The sequence below is a fragment of the Toxotes jaculatrix genome, chromosome 2 (assembly GCF_017976425.1).
Source record: "Toxotes jaculatrix isolate fToxJac2 chromosome 2, fToxJac2.pri, whole genome shotgun sequence".
Lineage (NCBI taxonomy): Eukaryota > Metazoa > Chordata > Actinopteri > Toxotidae > Toxotes > Toxotes jaculatrix.
In genome coordinates, this window is record NC_054395.1 from 18801356 (window position 1) to 18826921 (window position 25566).

The following is a 25566-nucleotide window of genomic DNA, read 5'->3' on the forward strand; positions in this document are numbered from 1 at the left end:
TTAAGCCCTTTTGTGTCCATCTTACCAGTGACCAGAGCGTCGACAAGTCTTGAAGGCTGAGTTTTGTTTTACTTAGATGAGGCTTTATTTTATCTAAGGTGGTAAAAACGTTTCTGTTTTTTCCTACTTTTTAAATTGTATCAGAGTGCAGACCTCCACTAAAGCCTGGCTGTGGTGGTATTCAGTTCTTTTATAATTGATACTGGATTGGATTGGATTAGATTTGCGGTTAGAACAGTTACAGAATGTGAAACTAATCCAACAGACTTCAAATTAGCAAGCAACACTAGACTTAGCACAGAAAAGTTCCGTGAGAATAACTGGTGTTTACTGTGAAGGTGGAAAAGGGTAAAAAATCAGGGGCTAACCAAAATCTGTTTCTTCTTCCTGGTAGTATGACTGTGCAAACATTGTGTGGTCACAATTAAGCCATCAGGAGATATGCTTGTTTGGAAAATGAAAGCTTGGCCCGGTGTGACACTGGATAATGGGGTCTTGAAAATCAAAGTCTCTGGCTCTGACAACGAGTCACTACATAACATCCTTGGTGGAGGTATAACTGCTTACTTAGGTTATGTTACGTTAACTGTAAAACTGTGCATCCTTCTGTTGGACCTAAACAGACTGCTGATGGAAATATATTTATAGGTGGTTAATCAGCTGATTTGTGTGTTTAAAAAAAAAGAAAAAGTAATGAATCCTAACATTTGTATTTGAGTGGAGCATGTCCAACAAAACACTTAAGGATTCAGTCAAGTTGCAAATTTAGCTGCAGGGCGCTTGTCTAGAGTGTTCCTAATTTCATTTTCACATGAGAGGTGACAACTAGTCCTGTGATGTGCTATTTGAACACTGCACTTCTTGTCCCCTTGAGTGTAAGCATTCACATCAACCATCTTACTGTACACTAATCCACTGCTCAGCCTCACTGGCTCCTGGCATGTCCTCATTTCCTTTTCAGAAATGGCCACAGAAAAGTATAGGAATTCTGATGAACGATGCTGATGTAATGAGTAACTATGCGCTGTGACACTTTCGATGATGCTGTCCTTATTTGTCTTGAACGATGTCTCTTTATTGTTGCTGTTGATAGGTATTAACTGCCAGCCCATGCTTGCAGCCACTCTCAATTTGAGACACCATTAGCTGTCAGTTAAGTATCTTTTAGTAAACATCTCTATCTGGATTCAGCCATTCATTTAGTTACAAACTGCTGCCCTACAGGGCTCTCAGGCTCCTAAATCCATTCTTATCACTGCTTTTAATGTCTTCTTCAAACATTCTTTTTTTTTTTTTTTTAAAGGCTTTCATTTAATTTTATCTACTTGTTTTATTGTTTTATCCTTTTGTGGAGCTCTTTGTAACTTAAGAAAAGTGCTATATAAATAAAGTCATTAATTTAAAGTTGTTTTTTTTTTTTTTCTTGTTTCCATTTCTTATAATTCTGACTTTTGACTGTGACTGTGTCTTGGCTGATTTGTTGTTTCTTAATATATTTACAAGATGGAGCCTTGAGCAAAGTGTGACATGTTACAGCTGGGGTGGGAATTAAACATGTGGTGTGATATCAAAAAGTCTACCAGATCTCTCAGCCAAGCCTGGCCTGGAGCGTACACATCAAACAAACATTAATACATTGTGTTTTCTTTGAACTCAAAATTCAAGTCCATTCATCTGGATTCAACTTTGTACCTGCTGTCTCCCCTGGCTGCAGTAAACTTTTCAGATTAATAAAAATGTGAAATACTGAGATTATAACGCATAAAAGAAAATAAAGTGTTTGAGTTGATTAACAAGAAATTCCACCACGGTTTTGAAGCTTTTATCAGCTGAATGATGAGAATAGACATATATCATTCTGCATCTGTTTTGCATTAGCTGTTTGATGAATAGAATAGCTGATCACAATCCCACTGAAAGCACACTTTAAAAAACATTATAGACAGAAGTATTGATCATGGACAGTAGAAAGATGACAGGGTTAAAGACAGAGAAAGATGTTTTGATTAGGTCCCCAGGCAGGCTTGAACTGGGGATATTGCTGCTCACAGTCAGCTCAGCACATACTCACTTGATCAGCTAATCCACCTTTCACACTCCTGCCTGAATGGCAACATGTGTTGGCGCAGAGCTGGGACGAACCAGTTGATATCTGTCCTTTTCACACAGATGGCCTGTTACCTGCGGAGAGATCCTCTTATATAATGAGTGTGGATGGATCATACGGATAACGCACACATCTGCTGCTGTCCTACACCAGCCACTGATCCAGCCAGTCAGCTGGCAACCAGCTGACTTTGTCAAGACAGAGCGGAAACACAGGTTGGTGTCTGTAAAACTGAAACATGCTGTGCTTTATAAGTTCAGGATATGCAGAAAAAGAACAGACTGAGTCAACTAAAAAAAAAGTCAAAACTTTAAGAAGTTTAATTACCTCTCCTCTCCTCCCCAACTATCAAAGACCATAAAAATTTCATTTGAGGAAATGACTGACAAGGCTAAAATTAGAGCACTGACTGCTGCCAGTCTCTTTGGTGATGAGACCTCTAAAAGCACGACCTTTTCACTAATCCGCCTGGCAACAGGGTGAACAGAACGTATTTAAGTGATCTGACGGCACATGAGCAGGCTGACATTTGTTCCTGGTGTGTTTGTCGTAATTTTTGATTTTCAGAAAAAAAAAATGGTGTGGTCTGCTTTGTGTGAGAGAGAGCAGAGAAGAGACAGACAGGGAAGGCTGGCTAGTTTTATACCGATAGAGTGTCACGGCCTCACCTTTCTTGATCAATGGAGATGGAGCACCAAGGAAAAGAGAGGATGACCTTTGAGATGATGAAGAGGAGTTGTGACCTTTTCTGCTTTATGACATGCAGAAACTGTCTCCATCTGATAGTCAAGCTTTTTTTTTTGTCCTATCAGATGACAAATGCACAAGGGGTCAGATGGGGACGAGGCCGGAGGGGTGTTGTTTGTTTCTGATTGATCTAGTTCAACATGAGTGAGAGACAAGAAAAAAAAGGGAGAGGAATTCAGAAATGGCACGAAGTGATGTAACAGCGAGACCTTAACTTGGTCTGTGATATCTGATGCACACAGAAGGCCTGACAGTACACCCTGAATACTCTATGCTATGTTAATAAACTGGGTCTAATTTTTCCTCTGGGACTCCGGTGTTGTTGTAGAATCTGAAAATCAGTTCTTGTCTAGCACAGATGAGAGTTTGTACTCAATTGACACAATGTTCACATTTTCCACAGATCAACACACACCGCCTGTGACTAACACAGGATGCACATGTTTCCAATCAAGACATCGAGACGACATTGCTTTACTTGGTAATGATTTTCTCTTGGCTTAAGACTAATTTGCCCTAAAAAGTTGTGACTAATATGTCACAACATCCCAAACACTGGCCTTAAACTCCTACAGATACACATCCTGTTGCGGTGCAGGTATATATTTTTCCTCAGCACACTCCCCCTCCAGGACAAACTCCTGTATAATGAGTTTCTTTGTATTTAGTTTCCTAGCAACTTTAACATTGTAATATCACATGGGCTATGTGTTAAACATCTATTCATACTAATGGGCACAATGACTGATTATAACAGTGTGTTTAACCACCATTGGGCCCCCTGATTAGGCCAGAAGCTGGTGTGTGAGTGTGTGGTACATAAAACCCCCTGGATAAAAGCACTATTTGAACACACTCCATTTACTGCAATGACAATGCTGTTGTTTAAACAGAGCAGTCCAGCCTCATCATCAAAGCAACAATAAAGGAATATCTTTAGTTTGAATTGTGTTTCTGAGACTTGCTAGACTTACTAAAACCCTTTACGCCCATTTTTCCTTTCATTTGACACCCATCTCTATGTAAAAAAGCCACAAACATGCCTGCTGCAGTACGATATGTGTGCATGTATGCCTCACAGAATCGCTTCGCTAGAACTGCTGTAGACTCTTAGTCCTATTTAAATTTCATGACATCTCAAAAAATTGTGAACAGATATGTTAAGTTCTAGAAAATTCTTCGCCTTAAGAGGCCCAAGCCTTATGTGACCAACTATCAGCCTGTTTGTCTGTCTTGGAGATGAGTAATCTGTGGGATCTGGGGGATAATTTAGATTAATTCTGTCCTCTCAATCAACAGACCTAAGCAGATGTTGTCAGGTTTCACTAGGGAGAACAACCTACATGTTTTAATGAATGAGTCTGTGTGTGTGTGTGTGTGTATGATGTCTCAGTGTCTCAGACCAACTCAGCGGGACCTGATGACATAACTGACTAAGAAACAGCAACAGATTGACAGTTTTCTGTTTCTAATCTTTTCTTTCTCCTCCTCCTTCATCTTCCAAATTTAGAACCCACTTAATTAGATGAAGAAACGGTCTTACGATGATGATACCCAGCACTGAGGAACGTCTATTCCTTGTAAAACAGACTGGCAGGACTCCATTTGTCTTAATTCTTCACGTCTTCACCTCTATCCTCTCTTGACATCTTACCTCTTTATCTTATCATCCCTTTAATTTAGAAGGTGTTTCCTAGCGAGTTATGTGCTGCAGTGTAATGCCCATAGGTTCAGGATTAAATGCGCAATAAATTCATATCTGTTAATTACATTAAAAATATGTAAGTCATTTCACCATTTTAAATCTATTGAAAGGTTGTTGCAAAGTTGACTATCATCAGTCTGTGAGTCCTTCCACAAAGAAAACAAATCAGTTAAAAAAATACCCATTCCTTGTTATAGCTGCTTTTCAATGAAAAAGATAAACAACTGCAACATTGCAAAACTGGTTTTATGGATCAGGACAAATTATTTTTCGTGGTTGTCACATTTCTGGAGAAGGGACGACAACTAGTCGGAAAAACTCCAAGAATTCGTCATCGACTGCCTGGCAGGAGTTGGAGTTCTGAGTTGGTCTGACAAGAGAATGTTTTAACCCCCATTCCTGTGTTATTCTTTCATGGCAATCTGTATTCCACTCACACAATTAAAAACATTCATGCCAAATTCAGCCACAGCCTCATTTGTTGGCCTCAGATGCTGCAGTGGAGCATTTGAGGGCTAAAGCAAGACTGACTAACTTTTGCTGAGCAGCGGCAACAGCAGCCTCTAAATTCTGTTGGGCTCTGAGTCTGAATGGTTAAGGGCTCTAGAAGCAGCATACCCCTAGAAGCTAACAGCTCGTATACAGAAAACAAAGCCTATAAATCACTCAGGCAACAAACACAAAATCATCATCTCAATACACACCAGCAATCATGCTGCTATGATGTTAGCACTGAGAATAGTGAGCTAGCTTCTTCTTATAGCTAGCTAATGGTAGGGATGGATAGGCAGGCGCTGCTCTTTCACTTTCCCCATGTAGCTTTATCCTGTCACAAGCCCTACTATATAAGAACTTTGATAACAGCCACCTCCATGTGAGAGACAACAGGAATAACAGACTCTTCACATTAACCCTCTGTTCAATTTACTCCTAACATCCTTTTTTCAGAGACTAAAGATGAGAATTGAGCATGTTTGCATGCATTTCTTTTATTCAGTTCAACCCATATAAATTTTCAATATTAAAATAATTATTGTAAGAATATAATAAGACAGCTTTATTTTTATAATTTCTGCTTGTTTTGGCTGCTCAATATATGTTTGACTGATTGAATGGACTGATTTTACTTAATGTGAAATGTTTCTTATCCTTAATTGTAATACTTGCTAAGCCAAGCAGTCATATTGAATAATATACTGGAAAATAATCACAATAATGATAATTTAAGTTAAGCCAACTTGTCACAGTAATGCTGATAAAGTGCAATTTGTGTGATCAAGTTATAAAATGTGCATCCTCTATAATTTTTGCTTTTCACATTTAATCGAAAATATCAAGTATCAAATGTGTGAATTTTTTGTGGACATACACACCTACACCTACACCTACACCTACACACACACACACACACACACACACACACACAGCATGACTCTCAGAGGAGGGAGGCCCCAGCCTGGATAGAAATAAACTGTGTGCCAGTTCTTTCCTCTGTGTCACACAAACTCTCTCTCTCTCCATCCTACGCCTATTGTGGCCTCCTCTGTCTGCCTTCTCACTCGCTCCCCATATCTCTCACTCCGTTGTGGAACTTTCCGTCAAAGCATCTCGTTAATGATGGAGCACTCTCATGCATCTTTAAGCACTTGACAGGGATCTTCCACTATGCAGATTCACCCCTTTGTTCACACAAATTCACACACACATTTACGCTTTTACACTTTTTTGAAAAAGCCAACAAAGTAGTTCAGTTCTTTCGCGCTTCATCAGTAAAAGGCAGAAAATGCAGTAAAAGAAATGTACTTTGTAAACTGGGTACTGCTGGAAAGCACTTCAAGGAACAGCAGAACAATCTAGTTTTGGCTCAAATCTGCATCTCTGTAATGTATAAATGTGTGAAAGTGTATTTTGTTTGGTTGTGTGTGTAGTATATGTGTGTGTGTATTTTTGGGCCTTTGGGAGCCCAACGGTTTAATCTTATGTCGTCCCAGGAGATTAACTTCAAACACTGCATGCAAAAGATAACACTCCTACTGTCACCTCCACAAACAGGATCATGAGTGTTGTTGCATCTGCACCAGTGTATGACCCACACTCCTTCTGACTCCTGCCCTGGACCTCATTATGTGTTTGAATTCCAATGCGTTCCTATTTTATATATATATGCGTGGGAGTGCTGTGTGCATATATAGCACAGTGGAGGATACTGTGTATGTGTGGTTCCCTTGAAATGAAGTAACAGACAAACCTTCACTTCAAAAAAATTTCAGCGCACTTGATGTTGCCTGCGACATCTCAAAAACAAACTAATAAGACAAGGAGTGGAGTGCCATCATGACAAGCAAGGCAAGCACTGTTTGACCAGTTCAAGATAAAAATAGACATCAATTAGAACTACACTGAAGTGGAAGCAACATCTCTCCTTACATGTCTTAGTATGTCCTTTTCAAATTTGAGTTTGAATTCAAGGAAATCACAAGACTCAACAATTTTTCCACTCAAAGTAGAGCTGTTATTGCCAATTTATAAACGTGGACCATGATCACAGACAAAGATCCTGTCTTCAAAAAGGCGCTGTCTGTAATTCTGTTAAATTGTGTAAAATGGTTTAACAGTAAGAGCTGAATACATCCTTGAACAATCGTTTACTGTTTTTGAACCAAGGTCAAAGCAGAGCAAAGCAACCCAGCTGTATCACGTTAAATGATGATCGTAAAATAATGCTTGATGGGGATAAAAGATTATGTCTTATGTATTGATGAAGACATTCATTTTGAGTAATATGAGGACAGAGCCCTGGAAAAGCAGGCAGAGGAAAGAACTGACATTAGCTCTGGATGCTGAAGCGGCCTTTCGGATGAAATCGTTTCTCTTGTGCTCCCTCTCAAATGGTAACGACACTGGGGAAACTAGAAACAAAAGGAACCTAGAAGAGTTTTTATACACAGAAGACAAAAATTTCTCCCATTTTATCGAGAGAGAACTTGCGAATAAGATGCGCTTCTTCAGATTCTGAATTTGACTGACACGTTTTCTTGACAAGCCTCATCAGGTTTTTATTTTCATCCCAGTCAGAAAATCTATTTTACTCTCAGACTGTTCTTCGTTCAAATATCAAATTAATGCCTTCAGGGATAAAGTGTTTGAAAATTTGACATTGAGCAGGGCTACTGAATGTATATTGTCAGGGGAGTACTAAACATTCAGTACTTCAAAAATTACAAAAATTGCTGCATCACGCTAGGACATCAGTTTGCTTCGCAGCAGAGGTGTATTTGTGTGTGAGAGCATGTGTGTGTAAACGTACAGATTTATGTGCAAGGCAGATATCTGTTTCACTTGCAACCTATTTCCGCACCTACTTGTAACCTATCTATGTGGCTGACAGTCCATTACCAAAGACCAGGTAGCGTGTGAACTCTCAGCTCTCGTCTCCTCCCAAGTGTAATTCATCCCTCCTTTCTCTCTTTTCATCAGCAGCTCTGTTTTCACTCTTTGTCCTTGGATGTCCCTCATTTCCTACGGTCATAATCTGGGTCATACATCCCCGTTTAGGGTTCCTGTTGTCAAGTTGGAGGAAATGCAACCAGTTTTACTACAGCAGCTGAAAAACAATTTGGGTTGCTAGAGTTGTCAGATAACACTCATCTACTCTCTTCAGCGGCTTTCAGAGAGCCTGAAATGTTCAAAACACTGTTTGTGTTACTGTTCCCCAACTCTGCATAATAGCACAACAGTTGTGATGTGACAGAATAAAATTCAGATCTAAAGTTGCCTGCAAGTACAGCTTAATCTGCATTGCTAATTAGACATTTCTTGAAATTCAAAAGTTGCTTTGATAGTTTTACTGTATACACCCTGTAAGTCTAATCTGCTCAGTTTTTCTCCTTCTGCATGAACACTGTAAGACTTGTCACCACGTCTTATATCTCAATTATGTCGTTACAGTATTTACTGCATCCAAGTTCCGATTTTCTTTTATGTCTCTCAAGGCTACAAATGTAATTCAGCTACTTAATTCTGCTGCACAGGAATTCACCGTAACAACAGCTCACCAAAGAAATGCGTCTACACCTAATTGCTCCGTTTTTAAAAAATGAATTCAAGAATTCTGCATATTTAAAAAATGATTCCTGTGGAAACGTTTATATATATTAGCAACACACAAAAATTAACTATATGAATATGTATTTGCAGCAGGCAGTTATTCTCATCACCTTATTGTTGTGTCTGTTACTGTTGTTAGACACCATCTTATTATGATGATTACTATTCCTTGAATACAGTGTCAGGAACATAGCCTCCACTTTGCCCACCAGCTACCTAATCTGAATATGCATGGAACATTTTTGTTCATTGTTATTTGTGTGAAGACTCACTTTTTACACCACAAGTTGCTTTTCACACTGTATCACACTGGAAGGAAGCAAATGCTTATTTTAGGATCCTGCTGGTGACTGTGAGATATCGTTTTACATGTTAAATAAAATGGGGAAATTATTTCTAACAGTACCATTTGGAGTCCCTCCACAATTTATTGCTTGAAGTATTTACTGAATCCATAGGTTTAGCTTTCAGGAGCCTTCTTGGCCTGAAACAAGGTGTTGAGGTGAGTCTAGAGAGAAGGGTATCAGGTGAAGCTAGCCAGCATTAATAGCTCATAGACTCCATGCCATCCAGAGACTGGCATCCTGTTGTTGTTTGGAAGACTTCCAGTGATAAGGTTGCTGCACTTGCCTTGTTGATGTGACCTCTACCTTGGTCTGTGTGTGTGTGTTTGAGCGGCACTAACATTACAGTGAAAGCAGAGACAGGTTACTGAAAGTAATGACGAAATCTTATATAACATGAGGGATTTTCTTCCCTGAAGGGGAACACCGATGGAGATAAGGAGAAAATACAAGAACGCCAACTCCTTCTCTCTCTCTTTTCCTCTGTCTGCCACACGCACACGTCTGCGTGCACACAATCACACACCCTTCTATAAACACAATAGAACGCGCAAAACGTGAGAAGACACGATTTAAAATCCCAGAATATATTGCATCTACATAACAGTAAATCATATACTGAAATGTTATCATACATACAAATACAAATACAGTGTAATGGTCTTGTTGGTGTAATAAACTCTTACCTTTTGAACCCATGATGACACAGGTAATCACTTCAGGTCAGTCTAACTCTGAATCGTTGTACAACTGTGACTTTACAGACAAGGGACGGACTACATCATATAAACTGATATCCTGTGTAATCACTATAATCATCATTATCGCCTTGAAGCTGATTGTCAAACACACAGAAAACACATACAAATGCATATAATCTTAATTTGACCATACTCAACCAGAAATTCAGACATTACACAAGTCTAAAGCTATATTGAGATAATATTGTGTTCCTGGATCTGGATTTATACATCACTTACTTTCCAATGTTTCTTTTATAATCAGAAAACACATTATAAAAGAAATACTCATAAAACATATCACTATGACATTACACTGATACAGTATAATTCAAAACCATTCTCACAAAATAAGACAGATCATGGGACATTCTGACCTTATGTCCCCTGGCCCTGCAAAGGTTCCCTTTATTCCCTGTATTCAGCAATTATCTTTGGCCTCTTCCTTCTCTCTTTCACTTACTGTGTTTTTTCAACCCTGAAATAAAAAATACAGAGCAGATATGCATGATGAACAGGTATTACGGTAAGATTATGTATGGCGAATTCAACAGTATCCCAATTACATAATTTAAGGCACTCCATTATGATACATACTGTGGAATAATTTAGACTGCTATTTATTGTGGAGGATTCTTACCCAAGCTACTTATCAAAGAGACTGAATAAATAAAATAGAATTGTGATACATTTTTAAATAAATAAACAAACAAACACAGTAGGGCTATGATCTAGAAACTATACACAAGTTACGCATTCAAGACACATAGGAAAATTGTGTTAGTGACTTTTTTTTCATATTTTTTTTTCTCTTTTAAAACCTTGGTCTTATTTGGTTAGAACAGGCCATCATTCCTGTCAGTTATGAGTTTGCACAGTTCATCTGTAGGCAGCAGCAGCATCTACTGGGCACAACAGAACATATGCCTCACACAGCATTTTTGAATATGAGAGATAAAACCCTTTACCCAAATTGTCCAATATAAATCTCAATTTCAGCATTGCCTCAGTTAACTTGTAGGACTTGTGAGTTGCACACACACGACAGGTTGCTCACCTTTCCATAACCTATAAGTCATCATAAAAATCTGATGAGTTGTCAGCTACTGACAGCAGTGGAAGGTCATTCAGCAGGTCATTCCTATAAGCTGAACCAATTAGTGGCTCTGCAATGCAATAAACAGTTAAAAAAATATAAACATTTTGGCTTGTGGCGTGTGTCTTTATTCTTTACCTTTTATTAAATTTGTCTGGTTTGAACCTAAGTCTTCTAAGACTGTCTAAGAATTCTGTTTTATGGCTCCAGGACACAGCTTTTTAAAGTTAAGAGTCCTTGCCTAGATGGTGTGCAAAATGTTCTAATCGTTTGTATTAATGGCCAAGACAATGAAAATAAGACCAAAATTATAAAAACAACTGTACACAAACATATTTCTAAATTATGACAATGAGGGATTTTTTTCTGCCTCTACGCAACTAAAAGAGGGATCCTGACATAAAGTAAACTTGAAATACAAGTATGCCGACATACAATCCTGAACATGACTATAGTGAATTCTTCCGCTTGTCTGTTATTTTCAACATTTTCATAATAGACAACAAAAGAGGTATTTACGGTATGTCCTGTATATCATTATAAAACATATTTTTCAGTAGGTAAAAACAAGATATCTCCTTACACCATTATTTGATGGAAATCATTACAGATAATTTCATCTATATTCTCTTCTTTAAAATTTCTCACCTGATTTTGGGGCAATGTCTCTCCTTCTCCTTAACAGTGTCCTTCTACAGTTCTTTCCCTTTGTCACTCTGCCAGATGCCATTGGCCATGTTGAGTGAGGTGTTGCTACCCTGTTTGGTACCTGTCTCAGCCTTCATGGCTTGTTCAACAGCATCTGCCAAGGGCAACTTATCCTCTGCTTCTGTCTCTCTATGGTAGAAGTAGTTAAAGTTGGAAACAATAACAGGAACAGGCAAAGCAATGGTCAACACACCTGCTATGGCACACAAGGTGCCCACCATCTTACCCCCCATGGTAATGGGACACATGTCCCCGTAGCCTACAGTGGTCATGGTAACCACAGCCCACCAGAAGCCATCAGGAATGCTGACAAACTGTGTGTTAGGCTCGTCTACCTCAGCAAAGTAGATAGCACTGGAGAAGAGGATGACTCCAATGAAGAGGAAGAAGATGAGCAGGCCAAGCTCACGCATACTGGCCTTCAGAGTCTGTCCCAGGATCTGCAGCCCCTTGGAGTGACGTGACAGTTTGAATATACGAAACACCCTGACAAGGCGGATGATACGCAGAATGGCCAAAGACATGTTCTGTCCTGAGCTCTCTTGTGGAGTTGTGACCAATTCTGTAACCAGAGTAACAAAATAGGGGATGATGGATATAATGTCAATCATGTTCATGAGGTTGTGGAAAAAATCCTTTTTGCTGGGGCAGACCAAAAATCGCACACACAGTTCAAAGAAGAACCAAGCAATGCAGGCAGTCTCAATGATGAAGAAGGGATCAGAGAAAGTTGTGGGCTTTACACCAGATGGAGCCACGGAAGTGTAAGCTCTGGATTGGTTGAAAGGTTGTACAGCTGTGGGCAACACTGGGTCAGAGTCATCTCTGAATTCTGGAAGAGTTTCCATGCAGAAAATAATGATGGATATGACAATAACAAAAACAGACACCAATGCTACGCCCCGAGCTGCATTGGAGCTCTCTGGGTACTCAAAAAGAAGCCAGAATTGCCTATACATATCATTATTAGGTAGAGGGATTTCAACATCCTTTATGAATCCTTCATCTTCTCTGAACTGCTCCATGGCCTCGCTTCCAAGCTCATAGAACAGAATTTCATCTGCAAACACATCAAGAGGAACATTAGCTGGTCGTCTGATCTTACCCCCTGACTGGTAGTAATACAAGATCCCGTCAAAGCTGGGTCGGTTCCGGTCAAAGAAGTACTCGTTCCTCATTGGATCAAAGTAGTCCATCCTCTTCAAAGGGTCTCCTAGCAGTGTATCAGGGAACTGGTCTAATGTTTTGAGCTGTGTCTCAAAACGAAGACCAGCAATGTTGATAATAACTTTCTGGTCTCCATCATCCAGCCCTCGTTTATCTACAAACAGATCCTCGCAGCACTCCTTAGTGAGCCGGCTGAAGATCATCTCACTTTCCTTAGTGCCCTCACTGCTCAGTAGCAATTTCCAGTTGGAGATCATGCTGGCACAGCTACTGCGCCCCCGCCTGCTTGGGGTTGGCATCGTTGGGGACTGTGGTACTCCCAGTGTTTGTGTCTGTGGAATGGGCAAAGATGAGGTGGATTCCCAAAGGCAAGAGGGCACAGGACTGTGGTAGGAGGGCGTAGAGGGAAGTTGAGGGGCTTGCAGTAGGTAGTTGCCCCCTGGGCTATTCTGCTCTGGGGGCAGGTCAACTGTGAGAGCTGTAGTCTCATCAGCATAGGTGTCCACTTCATCCTCAAGGCTTCCATTAAGGTCATCCAGGCTCTCAAAGTCTACCAGGGCCACCTCCATGGCTGCGTTTCAGCCAGTGCAAAGCCTTGGGACCCCAGGATAAGACAATCACACACACAAACAAATAGACAGGAGGCTCAGTCACAGGATTCAGCAGCAGAGTACCAGAGCATCCAGTCTTCAGCAGCACTAACAGTAACAGGACAAACTGACAGCCCCCTCTATTCTTTTTTCCCCCTTAACACCTGTGGAGCGAGAGACAGAGAGAGAGAAAGAGAAAGAGAGTCAGTGTGTTTCTGTCAATGGTTAAGGATTTGTTTTGTGTTAATTGTCATCAGGTGACGCCAACATGACGTCTGAAAGCACATGTTCTATCATGACTCCTTGTTTCTTAGATACCCATCTCTCTGGAAACCAGCAGGGACAGAAAGACAAGAAAGAGTGAGAGAGGGAGGTACAGAAATGAGGGAAGAAAGAGGGGGACGAGGGTGAGGCAGCTGGAATGCGTGAAGAAATAAAGAAGAGATTCTCTTTTTGAAAGAAAGATGTAGTTGTAAAGTCCTTGATACTTCTTTCCACAGTCTGTTATTGTGGAGGCAGTGTGATGAGTCATGTAAGTGTGAAAAAGTCAAACAACAAACATAAAACAAAACAGTAACCGAGCATTTGGATGTAAGTGTAGCTAATGGAGGCCTTATTTGTTAAATGTTAAAATATCTCTGACTGTTTAGATCACTGTGTCCAGTTGTTGGCATAAATGTCTGATATTTTTCACCCAAATTATGAAACATAACCTTTTTCAACTCATAATTTATTGTACATAGACAATATCTCTTATTAACTAGCTCATACATTCACTGGCATACACGTATACACATTCTTTCTCTTTCTCAGCCATAAATTTGATCACAAACAAAACACCTGCCCCAGGGAAAGGGAATCAAGGAACAAACCATGAAGTGACCCCATTGCAGACTGTAGGAGGAGAGGACAGTGCAGGGTAACTGTAATTAGTGCATAATTAACTGGCTGTGTTGTGGCAGCATGGTCCTAACTTCCTCCAGACACCAGGGCTCGCATTTAAACTGGACTCTGCCCCTTCATTTACTCTGTTCCAGCTTTTGCTGTTTGTTTGGGCTTTTAAATTTACCCAAACTTTTCATCAGCATAAAGATAATATTAAATGGTAAACTGATCTGTGAGGCATGCATGCATTAGTGTGCGTGTGTGCATTTGTCTGGGTGTGCTTCTGTGTGTGTGTGTGTGTGTGTGTATTGTGCTTGTACAGTACTGCACGTGTGTATGTGTGTGACCGAGTGCTGACGCCTGCAGATGTTTAATTAAAGACTCCAGAGATGAGTCACCACCTAAAACCAATGCCAGTGATACCAATCCTGCTGGGAGAGAGAGAGAGAGAGAGAGAGAGAGAGAGAGAGAGAGAGAGAGAGAGAGAGAGAGAGAGATGGGCCAGCTGAGTCAATAAGGAGGATGACATGAAAATTGTTAGGAAGACGGATGTGGGAGGAAGGACTGGGTGGAATGAGGACAGAATGCAATAGAAGGAAAGTGACAGTGAGAGAGAATGGGAGTTGATAGGTGGGTGGATGGATAGACAGGATGATGAGAGAGCAGCTCTGACAAGGAAAGAGGGGTGCTTTATCAAGGGCAGAAGAAACAGATGACGATGAGGGGGTAAAAGAAAGAAAAGCTGTGCTCGAACTAGACAGCTACAAGGCCAGCTTTAATAGAGGGCCCCAACACTGAGCAACACAAAAAGTAAAATGATCAGTCAAATCAAACCCTTCACTCCTGTCCTCTTTAGCCACACGACTGCAATGACGTAATCTGACCCTTAGAGCAACCAGGACTTTCTCATGATCTTAAAATAGAATATGCAAACCAGCCTCCACCGACAAAACACTTGTTTTAGATCAATACCTGGAAATTAGCCAATGATGTGGTTCTGCTTGACCAGTTCCTAATGTTTTTTCAATAATTCAATAAACCATCTGCTGCATGCTACAGAAAGAACTGACAACTCTAAATTTCTGTCTCTAAAAGTAATTGAAATCTGTTTTACTGCTCTGATTCTCCAAAAAGACAAATTTGTTTCCAAAACAGATCAAGATGGTTGCACTGATTCAGCAATTCACCCTTTAATTCCAGCAGTGCACACTATCTGTTGAGAGTCATATGTTTAGGTTCCAATTTTGATTTCTATTAAAAACAGACTGAAATCTAACTCAAGATATGTGAAGTGTTCAAAAGCGTCAATACACAGTCAGCTCTCTTCCTGTTAAAGGAATAATCTAAGTAATGGGAACCACAGTCTAAACTGCTCAGACAGGCTCACAGACAGAGCTACAAACAGAAACACACACCTTACCTTATTTAGCAAGAAGTCTACAGACCATTTGTGTACAACATGCTGTCAAAAGCAAAAACAGGAGAGGGAGAAAAGGGTTCTCCACAAGTTCTGCCCCTGCTGCAGCTTTCTGCTCCTTCCCGAATTGGGATCAGAATGACTAATCTATCACAGACTACACTGGGTAACCTTATGCTGGAGTAGAAACTAGAGCTGTGGCAAAGGCCACATGCTCACACATGCACACACACACAAACACATGCACAGAGGCATGCACACAGGTCACTGAAAAGCAAAGAAAGAGTGGAAACAATCTCAAACTAAAGATTGTTCGTTTTATATACAAGTGCATGTGTGAGTATACATATGTATGTGTTTGTGTGTACGTGTGCCTGCGCATCAGGCCATGTGTGTCATTAACTGTCTCACAGTGATCTGGATGATGTGCTCAAGGCCTTCTAGACTGGAACGGTGCGATTAGATCCTCAGATCTCTCTATGCTTGACTCGCTGACCCTACACACACACAAACACACACACATGTACACGCTGAGGCCATATCCAAATCTGATTTATTTACAGTATCACAATAAATAATTGATGTTCAACAGCTCCATTAACATGTTCAACATGGCAGAGAAAGAAAGAATGATGAAAGAGTGACATGGGCAGAGGAACCGAAGCTCACCCTTCCTCGCCCCACACAGCTTTCTACCTTTCACTTTCAACTCAGCAGAGCTCCTGTATTATCACTTCATTTAACCCCTTCTTTCACTGTAAGCTCTGCCTAAGCTGTACACCTCGAGAACATGCACTTTTAATGTCTAACACCTGTCATCATTAGAGCAGAGAAAAAAGGTGGAAATTTGATCTCTTGAGGTGCCCCCAGATATCTTTTTAACAACCTCAGAGATTATAAATGATCTTATGTCAAATTCCACACAGTGACACACAGGCACACCCGGCCATACCTCCCTGTCCTCACACCGTAAAACATATTTGCACATAGAGGCATGTAAGGAAGCTCCCACTCCACTCTCATAATTCCATGACTATGTGTGAACAACTTCTCTGGAGAGTCTTGTCAACACTGTTTTGTCAACATGTCTTGTTCCATTTCCATGAATATTTATGTACTGTGAGATGGACTGAATCCTGTTTTATGCCCCTCAATTTGACTTGTGACTTGTGAATTAAAAGCACCCTAGCAGGAATGTAAAACTCGTATTTTTGTGCTTTACAGCCTCAGCACTGACAACCTGTCATGAGCACTTTTCAAATTATGCTAAAATGATTAATTCTCAGGGACCCCTGGAAACAGAACTTTTCTATTTCTCTACTAGTTTTTACTACATACCTTTGATTATGTGTTGCATATCAACATATGTTGATGGATGACGGAAAATGTGCTGGATTTGCAAATGCTCAAACAAGCAAAAGAACAACTAAACTATAAACAAAGTCAATGTAGGGTAAAGATTTAGATATAAAACACATGATAAACTTTTTTTTTAGATTCCAGTCATGCATACCGTACATTTGTTCTTGAATTACAGGATACACACCGGCAAAAATATGCAGATGTAGTAGATAAAGTGGATGAATGCTTTGACACCAAAACACAAATTTCTCCTGACAGTAATAAAACTGATAAGCACTTTAAGCATTCAAGCACAATAAAGTCAAATATACTTTTGCCTCTATCCTGGAATTTAAGATTGCTCTTCTGACTTGTTTTCATTTAATTAATGACAACATTTAAAATGAAAAAGACTGTGCTACAGTCTGGGATTAGAATGGTTTAACACAGAAGTGGGCAAAGAATTGGTTTGAGGGTTAAAATGACCAAATAAATAAATAAATAATAAAAAAATATACACAAATATAAACAAATATATGACTGTTCTATAATATTCTGTTGTACATTTATCGATGCTTGGAAAAAGACTAGAAAAAGAGACTAAACACAAGCAGCTGTGCAGTGCAGCAAAGAGGACAAAATGTTTCTGAAGAGGCTGTGTGACCTTGACTCGTTGTAGGACGGCGTAAAAACAGCAGTGTCATATGGGGCCCACGCAACCCATGGTGTTCTGACTATTCTTGCCATGCTATTAATACACAGGGAGTCGTGGTGGGAGAAACCGATAAGTCCCTCTACATGTGATGCTGTAATGCATACAAACACAGGAAAGCATTGCACACACATAGTGGGGAGAAAAAAAAATAGCCTGTGTGGGACAACATGGGAATCTGCATCAGAAACATGGTAAAACAGGCTGTGCTGAGCAACTGTACATTTTAGCAAGCTAACCGCTGCGACTTTACCACATGTATGTAAACATGAACAGATGTTCAGGCAGATCTAGCTTAACTACAACCCAATGCTTTGCTAGCTGGTCAGCAAGAAATGCATGTACATGTCATATAGTGACTTCAAAATACTGTTTTACATTTAGTAGCAATAAAACCTTTCTGTCTCCATTAATTCAACAGAGGATTTGCTGTATAAACCAATACAACACCACTTTGCCTCAACATGCATCAGGCGCATGCAGTGTTTTCATCTTAACTGGTTTAGACAAAGTGCAGCACAGTAAAAGCATTCCCTAGTAGCTTACATTTCTTTCCAGTAAAGTAGCACGGTGTGAAGACACACATCTGTGCAAATGAATGCACAATAATAATACCATGCTAAACTATACACTGTAGAAAGTACATCCTGTGCTGTTATGCAAATGTACTGAAAGTGGCCTCAGCTGCTGTTATTTTAATTGTCTGTCTCCTGCTTAATAATGAACAAACCCAAAATGATCTCCTTTAAATGACAGTTCATTTTCACAAACTGAAGTCCAAATTCCAACATACTTTACTGAATAATATTCATTATCACAAGAATAAATCTGCAGTGTGCCAGATGTTTGCAGCTGAGCACAGCTGGTGTATCTGTTAAGTGCACTCACACAACTGTGTACGCATTATGGTTAACTTTTCATTCTGTGTGAAGAACTACCACAGTGGATGCAGGAGCTGTAAATACAGTATGGTTGATGTTATGTGCTGGACCCTTTGTTATGCCTCTATGATGTGGCGTTCCGGGGGGGGGGGGGGGGGGGGGGGGGGGGGGTCTCTGGCTGTGTGAGGGCATTGGTTGGTAGAGCTGGTATTTTTGGACCAGAGTTTTGACCCTATTAAGCAGATTAATGCAGGCTGGGCAGCTCAGTGCCATAAGCCGAGGGATCTCTTCCGTCAGATCAACACAGATACTAGCGAGCCATCACAGATAGGCACACAAACACAAAAAGCAACACACACCCACACACAGACATGGAGACATATAACGCTTCCTGAGTCACATATTTCTTTAGTCTACCAGAATGTACAGATGTACAAGCAAAATGTTCGTTAACTTCTCACAACTGCTATGTCTTCAGAATCCATATGTGGAAAACAAACTACATTCAAAGCTTAGGTCAAATTTAGGCAACTAAAACCACTTTGAACTGCAATGATTAGTTAATTAGTAGATTTTTTGGTGAACTTAAGATTAATTCTTTCAAAAATTTCAATTTAAATGCTAATCTTCTGTCTCAAATGTGACTATTTGACTCATTGTCATATGCATTGTTGGTCAAATAAAACAAGGTATTTGAACACAGTTGGATTACAGGAAATTGAAAAATGCACTTTTCACTACTTTCTGACATTTTAATGACAAAACAGCTTATCTATAGATCATGCAAACAACTGGCAAATTAATCAATAATGAAAATTACTGTCACTTGCACCTCCATTTAAAAATGTCCCTTCCACACCTTTACCTTGTGCTGCTCTGTATGAATGTCACTTTTTTCTGCAGTCATATTGTTTCTACTGAGTGTAAATTGATAATGCAGTTGTTTAACTGTTAATAGAAAATGAATACATTTACAAGCACACACATAAAAAGTAAAACAAATGTGTGCATGCAAATAGACAAAAACAGACACCAACAAACAAACCTACTGTACACAAAGTCACTCATTTTTATTCAGTACAAACAAGCCTTCTATAATCATTTTCAGATCGTAGGCCTATTACAGATGGGAACTGAGAATATATTTTTAATTATCCAACATCTTTTATCCGAATAACAGATTTTTAGAATATCATAACCTTATCCCTCTCTCTTGAGCTTTTAAATCACTTACTGAAATGTGAATTACAAATGTCCATTTGGTAATGCAGTTCTCATAATCAAAGCCAAACGCTTCTCATTAATGGAGCTAAAAATAGATGCAAAATGGACCCTCAATGTACTTTAGTGTGTGGCGGTTACATGAGGTGATGCTTCACTGTATGTTTTTACTGTATGAGTGTGAGATTGTGTGTGTATGTGTGCTTCAACATCCTGCTTCCCTTCTGTACTGAATTTCTAATGATAAACCTGAAATCACCCTTTGACTGGCAGATCAACTTAAGAGAAGAGTAAGCAAAGATAAAACACACAGTCACACGCATTAAAGTACTCAGTTCTATAACAAAGACCATACCAGGAAAGCCATATCTAGCATAGCTGAATAGATTAATGCTTCACACTATTAAACGTGAGGCTTTATGTAAATGCCCATTGAAGTAGACAAAAGTACTTATTGCATGTATGTTTTACCTTTATTACTTACTTTACTCTTTTATGTTGTTAAAATATGAAAAACATGTTTTTGGTTGAAATATTTCCACAACATTATTTTGAAACTGTTGCAGAGTTCAAATTTGATCATAAATACTCTACATACACTCTGTAATAGCACTTTTAACTTTCCCATTAATGGCCCTTTGCCTCAGGTCAATTTAATTTCCAAATACTGTTGTTGGGGAACAGCCATGAATATGAGTATGACTATGATGTGAACCCCAAGACAGGGAAGTTGGTGGTCTTGTGTTCTGTGTCTTGACGTGTTGGCGCTGATTTAAGAAAATTATTCCAAGAGAAAGTGGAGCTTATTATTGCCCACAGATCAGTCCTGCCCATTGTGAATAGACACTTTAAGCATAAAGAATTCAAGATTTGAAAGTGTTCACCAATACATAAATTAGGATGCCACACATGGAGCTGAATTAAACAAAGCTGTGATGTGGAATATATTGAAAAAATATATTGAAAACATCTAAATATTATTTTTGCTCATATTACCCATCCGTACGACATATGACTGCCTGGAACAGATTTGTTGTCTACGTGCAGTCTCCGCGAGGCATTCATAAGATGTAAGCTGCTGATGCTGACATGGGTGTGTCTGCAGGCTCCAGGCCAAGTCCCAGTGCACAGCAGCTGGGACCAAAATCCTCCCTTGGCCTTTTGACAAGACACACACACACACAACAACGGCAACAACAGCACGAGCAAAGTACAGCCAAAATCACTTCCTAATAAATTAAAAACTTCCTGTAGAGCATCTAAAAACAGCACACAAACGCTGCCAAAACTGCAGGCAAATACACAGGTTTGCCAACAGGTACAGCCCCTTGTTATGTACTCAGTCAGAAGAATGAATAAAAATACTGTTTGAGAAAATCAAACAGATGTAGCCTACTGCCATGTTCTGGTTTTAGAAAAATACAAATGTAGAATCTATGTCTGAGGTACAAGTCAGTTAAACTGCTTCTAAATATGGACAAGGACTAAACTGCTTGTTGGTGTGTCTGGGTGAAAAAAAAAAAACAGAGACAGGCAAATCAGCTCTTGTTGCTTTGACAGGACATCCTCAATTACTGGCACAGAGGTTGACAAAAAGATTGATGTGCCAGCATGGGTCTGTCTGGTCTGTCTGGATGAAACTGTTACACACACACCACACACATGCGGAAACTCAGCCAGAGGCCAGCCACTATCAAAGCGTAGTTATACATAAACAATACATGGTACAATTCTTTTTTCGTGACAAAGGCAGGGCCGAGCTTACAACGCATCAGGTCAAACACTGAAATCTCACATCTAATTATTTTTCAATATTTCCATCCAAGAGACATCTCTAGATTTCATTTACAGAGCAGTTTGAACTAATCTGCATCATGAAGACTGTGTGGGTGTGGTTTTACCAGACTTCACTGGAAGTGACCAAAAAACCAACCCACTCTCATCAGATTTAAATCTTACTCAATTCTGATTGGTGCTCGAAAGTCAGTAACATCTGCATTTTTAAACTTGGACAAAACAAAAAAGGGAACATAAAAGTGTAACAAAAATGACTTAGTTTGGCAGAAAACATGGTATTTGCATAGGCATCACTTATAGTAAGAACTAGATTGAGAAAATACGTTTTCAGGGTCTTTAATAAATCATTTTGTCGGGCTTTGTCAGGCTACAAGTGTTATTATTTCCCCCCACTGTTACTTGTTGCACTAAAAGGTGCTGTTCATTGTCACTGAAAAATAATGGAACAACTCCAGACCATGTGAGTGGTCCTTTGAAGTCTGTGTGATGCGTGTTTCACCAGCAATGTCGTGCCATGTCTGCACCAACCTAACATCCAAACATTCATACATTTCTCTTCCTGTTACTTAACATCTTCAGTTACATATTTTTTACTATTGTACATCATCACATAGTAACAAGTTATATGGTCACAGAGCATAGCCAGGAGGTTAAATATCATCATTTAATTTTACCTCAAAAGCGATGAAACACACTCAAACTCTAATCCCTCCCACTGCCAACCCCGGTCACAAGGCCCTCCCCCACCTCTCAGTCCCACCCTGGTGTTCCTCTTTCACAGTGGGGATTAAGTCTGTCTCATTTACAGAAATATCACATTATTTTTTTAGAAGCCTTTTTTTTGCGTCAGATCCAGACGGGGAAAATATGGCCATCTGGTCTGACTCTCTATGACATATCACTAATCTCAGGTGGTGTACAAACAAGCAATGCACACATGTACACCACCTACACACATACAGATGCCAAACTACACCATGCACATTGAGTGAATCTCCACATCTGCTTATAAAATAAACACAACACATACTGTACACCTCTGACTCCTACAGACCTCTTTTCTCTCTGGCTTTTGGTTGGTGATCATCATAATGGAAGAACCTATCAAAAATAAACCATACTTTAAGAAAAACATTATTCTTATGCATACTTACTTTCCACCATGCTTCCCCACCAAAATAAACTTTTGGCTTGAGGAAGACTTACATCCCTAAAACAATTTTTTCTCTGCCTTGTGCCTTACACAGGTTGCTAAGGGACTTCAAAATGTAGTGGGTGGAGGATGGAGAAGAGTCAGCGGAGTTGAAGTGTTCTGGGGAAAATGGGGGAGTGAATGAAACAGTTAAGCATTCAAGGAACCTCAATTCAGGCTAAAACTCAGAGGAAATGTGAGGGGATGGCTACATAAAACACCACATATCACAGAGGTAAATGCAAACAGTAAATACAGCAGCACATTATGGAATGTGCTGTATATTCCAGTGTTTTTGACATGCACAGGAACAACTAGGCGACAGATTGGCAGAAGAGCAGCTTGACTTTCTGCAGAGGCATGCCATTTCATCTGTCTAGGGGTACGAAGCATTGAGGGGAGCTCCTGACCTGAGGGTTTCCATTGCATACATTTAAAACATTATTCTTTCAGCTCCATAACATTTTTTGTAACAGCTGTATGCTTTGAAGGTCAAAATCTTACATTAAATACATGCTGTATTAGATACTCATCAAACACTATGTGTAGGCTTTATATCTATTTATATTCATAATGCAGGGCCTGTGTCTAGTCTAAGAAAAAGCAAGCACAGGTGCTCGATTTACTCAGTCCCGAACATCTTTGAAAACAAGATGAAAAAGGGGGAAACTAATGGAGCATCACAGGACAGAATGCTCTACAAAGAGCAATGTGAGTTAAGCTTGTATCGGTACAGCCCTCAATACAAGCTGTGATTTTGGCAATCATGGACATAGCACATATCCCACTGAGAAATGTTAGTTTTCATACACTAAAGTTAGCAAGGAAAAAATATGAGGTTCGTCCAGATCGATGAAAAAATTTGTTTTGAGTTAAAAAAAAAAAAGGCCACGTGCCTCTTCCGTCTTTTCAGTTCACATAAAGTTTTCCTTTATATCGTTTATTTAGAGTCTAAAAAAAAGACGAAAAGTTATGTCAAATAAGTAGGATGTGATATTTTCTCTAACGACAGACAGGAGCAGCGCGAATGTGCAACAGCTGGTTGAATTAAAAAAAAAAAAAAAAAGAAAGAAAGAAAAGAAAGAAAAAGATCGTGCCGGACGATCTGGTCTCACAGCAACCTGTCGCACTTGTTGTAACAGACTGTTCGAGGAGACGGAAAGTGGCCTACCTTTGGAGCCGTCACGATCCTAGAAGCGTCCGAGCGTTCTTGGTGAAAGTTTGGCGCTCCGGGCCGTGCCGGAGGCATGGTTAGTGCACACTAGATCGACTGACCACAGCGCGCTTCCTGTCACCCCAGGGCTGATCGCGCCGACAGCAGGCGCGGCGGAGGTGCCCCGGCCAATCACCCTGGGGCCAGATGTGCGAGTGATATAACAACAACAACATGATTACGTTTAATTTGGCCAATTTCCCTCTTGCAAAATCCCTGTTTTTCTTCGTCCTCCAACCAAAGCTGTATCTCTTTATCTCGAGGGGAGGACAGAGAGAGAGAGAGAGAGAGAGAGAGAAAGGGGGGGGGGGGGGGGGGGGCAGAGAGAGGGAGACTAAGGAGATTAAAAAAAGGGTTGTTTCCTAACCTCTGCCAGGCTGCCTTATGCTCTCTTGACCACCAACAGTCATGATAACGTAGTCATTTCTAAACACAGTGAAAAAAGGACAGGTTCACATTTTTTCAAGTCCAACAAAACAAAACAAAACAAAACAATACTGACAGACCAGTGTGGACATTGATAGTGTTATTGGTCGCTTTAATTATTACTAATGTCTATGCTGACCCTGAACAGATCATTCCTGGGGTGATTTGATTATAAGAGATGGTAGGAAAAATCTTTGTTAAAATTTGTTTTAAAGTTCACCTTAATCTATGTGAGGCTTCAACAGTCTGACTTGCAATGACAAGACAGTGCAAATGGGTACCTTCCAAAGTTATTGTCTTTTCAGTATGAAATTTCCTGTTTGGGCTTCAATGGAGAGCTTTTTTTCTGACCTGCTTCAGAGGGAGAGTAACACAAAGGGATAAAATTGTGCTTAAAAAGTACTCCTCTAACATTGCTGGACTCATGATGGACAGTTAAAAAAAAGATTCAGAGTGATGCCGCAGAAACAGCAAAATCATCTTTTTTATTCCATATATTCTTACTTCCTATCATGGCCTGCCTGGTGCCTACATTACCCACAATGCAGCTTCACTATGCAGCTTCAATAATTAAATGAGCTCATGTTTAATAATAATAATTAATACAATTTTTTAACATGTATTTTTTACCTATATGTTTGAAGATGGACTTCAAACATATAGGGTCAAGATTGATTTACTACATTGCTTGCTTTCGTATTAATTTCCCATCATCACTGTTTAAATGGATGTGTCTGGCACAGATGTTTCCACATTCTGACCCCTGGACCTGGGTTCAGCCTTAGACTTGGGAGGAGATGCAGCTGTCTTGCTCCTGGGCCTTGATCAGTTTCAGAGTCAAATGGGAAGAAGTGCACAGTATGGATAGACCTCCCTCTGCAGACTACTGGTGGCACTGCACTCTGTCACAAGCCAATGTCACTCTTCAGGCCTTAGTTCTCAATACTGTAAATTTTTGTTCTGATTGATTTAGTTTGTCTGACTTACTGCTGTTATGTCAGTTTTGGACAGCTTGTCAGGTAAAGAATATAGCGTATCAATCCCCAAGAAACACTGGCTGATTGTGATGTATCATCTCCAGTTTTGTTTAAAGAAATTTCCACTGATGCTATTGGAAATAAAACCCTGTTTCTCCTCTGGGTGACTGAATAACTGGGTTCCAAGTGTTTC

General features: G+C 39.9%; 1 protein-coding gene across 3 annotated transcripts; it reads right to left on the bottom strand.

The window, feature by feature from the left end:
* Nucleotides 1-9664: 9664 nt before the first annotated feature.
* On the bottom strand, nt 9665-24129 carry LOC121189684 (potassium voltage-gated channel subfamily A member 10). 3 transcript variants are annotated; one of them, XM_041050080.1, is made up of 3 exons: nt 23929-24129; nt 11781-13475; nt 9665-11683 (listed from the first exon to the last, which is right to left on the bottom strand). In XM_041050080.1, the coding sequence occupies exons 2-3, from the start codon at nt 13288-13290 to the stop codon at nt 11628-11630; spliced, it is 1566 nt and encodes a 521-aa protein (XP_040906014.1). In that variant the 5' UTR covers nt 13291-13475; nt 23929-24129; the 3' UTR covers nt 9665-11627. The 3 variants fall into 3 exon arrangements, with proteins under 3 accessions (XP_040906014.1, XP_040906006.1, XP_040905997.1); XM_041050072.1 differs by having other exon boundaries at nt 9665-10228; nt 11495-13475; XM_041050063.1 differs by having other exon boundaries at nt 9665-13475.
* Nucleotides 24130-25566: the final 1437 nt, after the last annotated feature.